This window comes from Puntigrus tetrazona, chromosome 10 (assembly GCF_018831695.1).
Source record: "Puntigrus tetrazona isolate hp1 chromosome 10, ASM1883169v1, whole genome shotgun sequence".
NCBI classification, from domain to species: domain Eukaryota; kingdom Metazoa; phylum Chordata; class Actinopteri; order Cypriniformes; family Cyprinidae; genus Puntigrus; species Puntigrus tetrazona.
In genome coordinates, this window is record NC_056708.1 from 10182847 (window position 1) to 10191895 (window position 9049).

The 9049-nt window shown below is 37.4% G+C and overlaps 1 protein-coding gene across 1 annotated transcript; it reads right to left on the reverse strand.

The window, feature by feature from the left end:
• Positions 1-1947: 1947 nt before the first annotated feature.
• LOC122353016 (solute carrier family 46 member 3) lies at positions 1948-8384 on the reverse strand. Its single transcript, XM_043250851.1, has 6 exons — positions 8195-8384; positions 7858-8072; positions 5599-6463; positions 4559-4642; positions 4149-4305; positions 1948-3574 (listed from the first exon to the last, which is right to left on the reverse strand). Exons 2-6 carry the CDS (start codon positions 8044-8046, stop codon positions 3478-3480), a joined length of 1392 nt encoding a protein of 463 aa, XP_043106786.1. The 5' UTR covers positions 8047-8072; positions 8195-8384; the 3' UTR covers positions 1948-3477.
• Between the last annotated feature and the right edge of the window lie 665 nt (positions 8385-9049).

Consider the following 9049-nt stretch of genomic DNA (forward strand, 5'->3'; position numbering starts at 1 on the left):
TATTCAGAGCACAGTTACAATTAAAATTTCCATAAAGTTTGCAAAATGCTACAACGGAATATTCCATAACATTTCCATAACAAAGTGTATTTGAATGCAACCTTGGTGACAGTACTGGCACACTCAGGGGCACGTATTCATACACACACACATACACACACACACACACACACACACACATATATATATATATATATATATATATATATATATATATATATATATATATATATATATATATATATATATATATATATATATATATATTGACACTTCACCTTTTAAAGGGGTAGGTCAGCCAAAAATCATAATTTACCCACCTTCATGAAATTCCCAATGTTTAACGTCTGACAAATGATGGTCAAACTAATGGTTTTGGTACCCATTAAAGGGATGGTCATTAATTACTTACTAATTACTTACTCATACCGTTCTAAATCCATAAGACCTTCATTTACCTTTGGAACACACACAAAAAAAAAGGATTTTTGATGAAATCTTAAAGCTTTCTGGTATGTTTGATGAAATCCTAAAGCTTTCTGGCTTTGCATAGACAGCAGTGTGACTACCACATTCAAGGCCCAAAAAGCTAGTAAGAACAATTCTGTGGTTTTACCGTGGAATTGGTCGACTGTAAATACACTGGGCAACTACTGAGCAATGTTGCTTGGGCACTTTTCAACTGATAATAGGTAGCAAATTTCTACCTGGATAATTTAGATCAGTCTTGTGCATTTTACCAGAGGAACCCTGACAAAATGTGTATTTTACCTCCTGGAGTACAGATTTTACAGGGAACCCACCTCACAACACAATTGGGCTAGTTTTAGAGCTAGGAGGAGCAATAAGGCAGGTGGACCACTGATGTCACAAATACTATTTTACAAATGTCCTTACTGTATTTCTGGGGCTTGAGCGTGGTAGCTGCGATGCGGAAAGCTCAAGGATTCCATCAAAAATATATTTTGTTCCCAAGATGAATGAACGTCTTACAGGTTTGTAACTACATGAGTGTGTAATAAATTTTTGGGTGAACTATCCCTTTAACTTAGAATGAACAGACAGACTGAAAAGTCAAGGGACACATCTTCTTTTATGCTCCACAGATGAAAGAAAGTCTCACCGTTTTGGAACGACGAAGTAGCTAAATAGAATTTTTACTTTGAACTACCCCTTTAAGTTATTCCTCGCAAACAAGGTTCGCGTTACCTTATATGACACGAGCTGTCGAGCATGTGACTGTAACCCCTGAATGGGGCGTGGGCCTGCAGAAACATCTGTGTCCAACAAGCCCCAGATGTGTCCGTCGACAGAAGGGTCCAACTGTTTGTTAGTAGCGTGGATACGTTTCATCCTTGGGTGGCTGTGGGTGCGAGTGTTATCTGGCCTAGCCAACCACAAACTTTTCAGGGGGCTGCGAATCATCAGTGTGTGTGTGTGTGCCTATGCATCTGAATAAAGATGAAATAAAACAGAATGTGTCTGAATATAGGGGGCGGGAGTGCACGGAAAGGGGAGACAGCAGAAAGACAGTGAAACGCATAGATTAAAAGAGAGAGAAATGAGAGAGGGAGATAAACAGAGGGTGTGGGGGAGACGGCAGTCTGTGGTGAGGTAGATCATGTGGAGTCAGCGGTGTGAGCCTCAGTTTGGAAACCAGAGAAGCCCACCACCCCTCCACTTCAGATTTATCATACTTTCACTCGGCAGACACTCCGACTGCACGATTACGAAGAGCTGCAGATCACTGACCTCTCATCACGGCCAAATATGAGGGGGGGGTTGGAAATCAAATCCACAGGGAGGTGCGACAGGACAGACGTCAGTGGATTTCTACATTTATACACAGGATCGCACTGTTTTTCTTTGGGCACTCCTAATTTCCAAAGCGCTTTCAGTTTTTCTGTGAACATCATATATATATATATATATATATATCATATACGCTTTCCAGGAAGCAAAGTGTTTTATTCAGTTAAAGCATGCAAACGTATGTCACGAGGGCATTAAGTTCTTACCCTCTTCATTTTAACCTAAAAAAAAAAAAGTTTTAAAAATGACTTCAAATGAAAGATCAATCAACTTTAAAATCGTGTCGAGACGATATTGGCATATTTATATGCGTGTCTATACTGCCACCTCCTGGACACATTTTGTGAGTTTATATTTGTTTGTTTAGCAGACGCTAAATTTGCAATAGAATTAGGAGCTGATTATACAATAAAAATGACAATAATAATTTCTAGAACATGATCATTTCCAAGCCTGGAAAACACAATTTCAAGTAACACATCATTAGGTTTTACACGCTGTAAAGCTAACAGACATTAATTCTTTATATTTCGTTACAGAAACTTACACAATATCACAACTGCACAAAAGTGAACAAACTTAGTTGGGTTCCAGCATATTTGTGTAAATGAAAGAGGTTTTTCTTCTTCTTTCTTTCTTTCTTCCCAATGGCTCAATAAGCATTCCTGTTGTGAATGTGTTAACAGTGAAGTTTGTGTGTGGCAGGTGGAGCACAAGTACGGGCAGATAAACACAAGTATCTATTGACTGGTCTGCCCGGTCCTCCAAAATCACTGTTTTTACAGCTAAGCCTCCAAACAAAGTAAACTGATCTACACCAGTTTATTACTTGCGTACCTTGACTTAAATTTCAGATGAGACAGATAATGGCAGGTCAGAGCTTATTGGCTAAACTGCTCATGACTCAAATCTGTGCGAATAAGAAACTTTAAAACACTATAAAGACGCATTTTAAATCTTATGCTTTATAAAACACAGTTTTATATATATCTTTATAAATCAAAGCATAAATCATCAGCCCAAACCTGACACTTTTAAGGCAGCAATGTGCAGATTTTCCTCAAACATTCAATCTCAGTATTTAACTTCTGCAATCAATTCAGTACATACAATTCATTCAAACTCTATATGTATTCTTTAGCTCTATTAAAACCCTTATTTTCCCTTATTTAATCCTAGGTTATTATATTATTGTTATATTTGCATACTGAATCAGATACGTCAACTTTCTTACATCCATTTGCAGTCTGAATCACGACTGGTCTTGTTTATAGACACCCTTCACATTAACTATACGTATTGATCCTTGTTTGCGGACAAAACTGAATCAAAGCCTAATCTAAACTTAGCTTGTTGTGTTGCTGCCTCACAAGCGATTGGTATTTCCTTAAGGAAATATAAATTTAGTTTTTGCTGAATTTATTATTATTATTTTAAAAATACTTCTTTTACAAAATTTCCCTTTGGAAAAATATAAAGTTCCGTTCCCTTCCAAAACTTAAATAATCATATACTGCATTTGAGCAAAAATGCATATTTCATGGCAGCAGCGACTCGAAACACAAAAATACACTTATGCTTGAACAGATTACCCGCATGTGTCGGTATGAGGAAATGTCAAGAACCACACAGGGAGACCATGACGTGTCCAAACTCCCCTTGTTTTTAAGCTACAGGTGGCTCATGTGAGGCTTCAGTCCCTTCTTCTGATAAGAGTGCCTGAGTGTCATTGGTATCCAGTGAATGGAAACACCTAAGGATGCTGAAGTGGGACACAAAGTCAGAATGAATCAGCACTTTTAAGTCAACGCACAAGCACAAGAAATACAAGCAGATGCAAAAAAGGGAAAGAGGAAATATAAGCCTTAGCTGGCATTTAAGAATAAGGAACTACATCCTATCAATCAAAACAGTACTGACAGACCAAAGACAGTTAAAAGTTAAGATAACTGGTAACTGTAATTTTTTAAAAAATCTATATAATCATATAAATGATTAAATCTAAAAATATAATAAATAAAAATATAATAAATAAAAATATAAAAAATAAATCATAATAATTAAAATATATGATTAAATTCACTTGTAGAGTTTAAAACTGATTCAGTGTATATTTTGGTGTATTTTGTTTTTTTATTTAGATAAATTCATTTTATTCCTATTTATGAAAACTTAAATTTAATATAATAATATAATACTATGCTTTTTTTCATACTCAGCGCACTATATGGTAAGCAATCATTTTAAAGTGGGGGTTTAAATACATGGTTCGGACATTTCAGCATTCTGAAGATCAATAAGTTGAAGATCAGGTTATGTTTCAGTGAGGCTCTTACCCTAATAGACTTATGGGAATGATACAGAGTCCAGAACCCAACAGAAAGATAAACCCAGGACACCATGCCACGGTGGCCGCGTAGATTCTGCTGAAAACCGCAGAGGACCCGTTAGTGCTCAGGGTTTCCGTAAAGGCCACACAGGCAAAGAGTGCCCCTGAGAAAACACGAAGAGCAAACAAATAAAAGCCTGAGATGATTGTCTCTTCAAAAGGAGGAGGAATGCATGCATGCTGTACAAGCTTAAAAAAAATCAAACTGAAAAATAAACAGCATTCACATAAGGATCCTTAAATTTAACGCCACTTCAAAAGAAAACACACACTCTTGAACTGAGAAGAGCTCTTATGACCGACATCTTGCTGAATAAGGAGTTTTACTTCGGAACAGTGGTTTTCAAGGTCACTCACCCTGCTCGGACTTTGAGACGACCTTTGACATCATCGAACGCAGGACAGGGAACGGCATGATGGCAAACATAGCAGGAATCCTCACTGTAAGTAAACACATCAATACTCACATTAACCAAGCAAAAAAATAAATAAAAACCCACACATCTTTACCTATTTTACATGGCTAAAAATTCACACTCACACTGACATTTATTGCATATTGGACTAATATATGTAGCAAACATATTAGTCCAGTGGGGGGTTTAAAAGGTTCAACATATAACATACAGATTTCTGATAACATCTGATTCATTAACACTTGTGTAAAGTAGTCAGTGAAATGGTTCACTTTTCAAAGAAGTTAATTTAACTTTATCACTGTATACTGTACACATGATAAGTGTGATAAGATACGTGATATTGCTGTACCCGGGAACAGCTGCTGTTTGCTCTTAATTAATTGAACAAATCTTCAACGTGTAATAACACATGAAGTGTTCCATATATATCGCTTTGAACAGATGTTAAGAGCAAACCTGAGCTGCGAGGAGACACACATATACAATTCATTTGACAGATAACAGAAATTTTAATTGCGATTTATTAATTGTTGAAGGTTTATCTATTTATTTATCTTAATGCGTGGAGCTTTAAACACTTCAAACTAATTAAAACAACTGTTTAAAAAAAAAACTACTGTCTACCTAATATGTGACCCTGGACCACAAAACCAGTCATAAAGGTACATTTCTTGAAACTGAGATTTATAGATTGTCTGAATGCTGAATAAACACATTTTCACTGATGCATATTTTTGTTAGGATAGGACAATATTTGGCTAAGATACAACTATTTGGAATCTGAGGCTGCAAAAATCTGTATAATGAGAAAATCCTTTTTAAATTTGTCCAAGTGAAGTCCTCAGCAAACCGTTTGACCCAAACAATGTGCTCCAGGGTTACACGCGGTAAATACTGTATCCTAATTACTAAAAAACTAACAGCACATAATATTTTTTTTTCTAAAATAACTTTTGGACTGTGTATACCCATGCTCACCGAGGAACATAACGAGCGTGTTCTTTGCGAAGGCCGTCATGAACATGCTTACGGCGACTGACAGCATCCCGATGAAGGCGATGGCAGTGTTCGGCAGACAGAGGGAGAACAAATACACGCCGACAAAACTAGTGATAAAGATGGAGGTGCTGGCCGCGGCGCCGTATCCGACGAGGATCTCGCTCCAGCACAGCGGCTCGTTGAGTTCATAAAGTGTGATCATGGACAGACCCCCCGTATTGACAAAAGATAAGGAGGAGAAAGTGACTATCAACAGCACAAGAATCCATTTTCTCTGTCTACTGCCTCCTGCAAACAAGTTGTAGATACCGCAAACGAGTTTCTGCAGGGCCCGACAACAAGCCACAGGCTCTGACCGGTCAACCACCCTGGTTTCCTCCAAAATGAAGACGGCGTATAGCAAGTTTGCCGCGTGAAATATGGCGGATGTGAAGAAAGGCCAGTTGAACCCGGTTGTATGCAGGAAGTAGCCCGTGGAGATTGACGCCACGCCGGCCAGCAAGCCGATCATCATGTCCACCACAGCCATGCGAAGGGTTTTCTGCTTGCCGTCCTCGCACAAATCGGCCACATAGGAGAAGCAGCCGCCTAGCATGGTGCCAACGCCGCCAAACAGGGCGCTCAAGAAGCTGGCACCAATGAGGAGGTAGAGGTTGAGCTCGAAGAAGGAGACCGCCAGAAAAGAAAGCGAGTAGACCAGAGACCCAATGAGGGGCATGATGATCGTGAACTTTCGGCCGCGCTGATCGCTGTAGGCCACCAGGAGGAGGGTCACCAGGAGGCTGGGGATCATGGTAGACAAATCACTGTACATGGAAAACAGAGAAGCTGCTTTCTGCACCTCCTGAAAAACAGAGCAAAATAAATTAAACACATGTGCATACAAAACTGTGACTGCATACGTGTCTTATGACGTCTTTTGCGATTGCTGCTCCAAATAAGAAAAACTGTAAAAATGGAAAAAAAAAAAAAAAAAAGGAAGAGGAAATGAAACTCAGATGTGTTTCCTTAAGTACTGATGACCAAAACTAGACTACTACAGACTGCCCTCTAAAGCAACACCAGGTGCATCACACACTGTATTTATAGGATATAAAACAAACCCTGACATGGCTGATCAGTGCATTATGTTTAAAATAATGAGCGTTTGGCAGAATATTATAGCATTTATTACACACTACTAAGTAGATCATTTAAAAAATTGGCATAAAGTATTGATTTCATGAGTTACTAGTTCACTTATTATTTGCATGCATAGAGCCTGGATAGAAACACCACCAGCACATGATGGTCTGTTAAATAACAGTTAGTCATTATTTAGAAACTTTACTGCTTTCTCAGAATTGTATACTGCTGAGCTCAGACATGGACCAAACACACTGTATCCCAGAGAATGAAGATTTACAATAGTTACTTATAATAGTTAATTGCTGTCATTCGGTAACAATGGATAACAACAATAATAGGATAACAGCAAATCTCATGTATTTAAAAAAAAAAAAAAAAAAAAAAAAAAAACAGCATCATTTTCAAGCTAAACATTTCATAAAAGGTCACATTATGGAGCCTTATTTTATTTTACATTCGTTTAAATTACTGTAGTATTTTGCAGCCTGCCTGAATCTTGAACCATCATTTGTTTGTAATTACATGCTTTCTTTTCATTTTTAAAAACAAAAATAGAAAAACGCAATGCCTTATTTAAATGTATGTGGCAGAATGTGGGAAGACACAAAAATAAACCAGTTTCTGCATTCTTTTATGCTTGACTATTTGTCACGATGAATGTGTATATGTGTCATATGTGTGTATATATTAACAATAGAAAAAGAAAAAAAAAAAAAAAGAAAAAATCAAACAATGTTCTGCAGAATAGTATAAATTATCCAAATGACTGCATTAAAAATAAATAAATAAAAGTTTCCAAAAACTACTAGGAAAAAAAGCTGACTGACACAACAAGCCAGCAATATAAGCAGCCTAAATAAACTCAAGTACTATAAATGTGTTCCTGAAATACCAAAACCTGTGAAACCCTATATTTATGGCAAAAAAAATTATCTTTCAAAAAACACTTAAAAGTTGACATGACAGCACTAATGCGGTAAACGCGATAAGCCTGTGGTTACTCTACTGAACACTTGTGTGAACTTAAGAGGAACCGATTCATAAAACCGCTACAAATATTTTGGGAGCAAGCTGGTAAAAAAAAGTGTTTTTGACACAGGTGCTACTCACATCTTGCTGTGTGCTGTGGCTGGTGTTGATGACGGCGCACTGGGTGGTGTTGTCGGACACGGGGTAAGAAGAGTTTGTGATCTCCAGCCACAATCTGCGATACACGTACTGCTGCACGAGGGGATACACCATAAAACTGGCAAACGCGTAAATCGCGACGATCGGCTCGATGAAGAACAGCCTCTTCATTGCGTCGAGGAGGTGTCTGGAAAAGCCTAGAGACAATCGCATGAGTCCGCGTGGTCAGATTAACTGAAGACCCACATAACACGAAACATCACATTTCAAGACGAAAGCTGCATCATGACAGCTCTCATAAAACTGTCACACTACTCACCACCTTGGACAGCTATCAGTCTGCGTCCGGCTCACTTGTGCAAACAACGCAAACAGATTAAAGACTTTCTTCTTCGTTCAAAGGAATACATCAGAAATTCCTCTCTTCTGTAACCAATTTGACAGTTAAACAGTCTTCTCTGTTTTGTTTATGAAACATGACTGACCGCAGCCCCTTATGAAACGCCGGTTTCCTGCCCTTGAGAAGCTGATTGGTCAGTTGAATTTAAGAACTCCGAGTGATTGGTTGGTGAAGCTGCCAATCACCTCAAATGGGAGGGTTGAGTTATGAAATTGCCATGAGCATCGCAATATGTCTATGGATAAAACTGAGTTTTGTTTCACACCATTTGATATACTATTTGCTTTCGTTATCCATATTTGTAAGTCGATTTGGATAAAAGCGTCTGCTAAATGCACACGTATTAAGGTGCAAAACCAATAAAACGATTGCGTGTGGAAATAAAATGTAATTTGATTTTAATGTAATTTAATTTAATTAACATTCAATTAAAATGTTTTGTAGCTAATTTAATTGTTACATTCATTTATTTATTTTAGGAAATTGACGTTTTCACAGATTTGCATATTGATTGTGTTTATAATTGAAACTTTTTAGGTGTTGATTTCATTCTTGCTGTTGCACAAGTAAATGTGTTCTTGTCCAGATACGAAAACAAAACAAGAAAGAAAACATATTATTCACATTGTATAATTATTTTTTTCTCATCATAGCTGTTTTTGTGGTCGTGAATAGCTGCATTACACTATTATTACTAGTATTAGTATTATTATCGTATTTGTATTCCCTTTTTCAAAATTTTACGGTAATATTGAGTAGGCGTACGAAATGGGA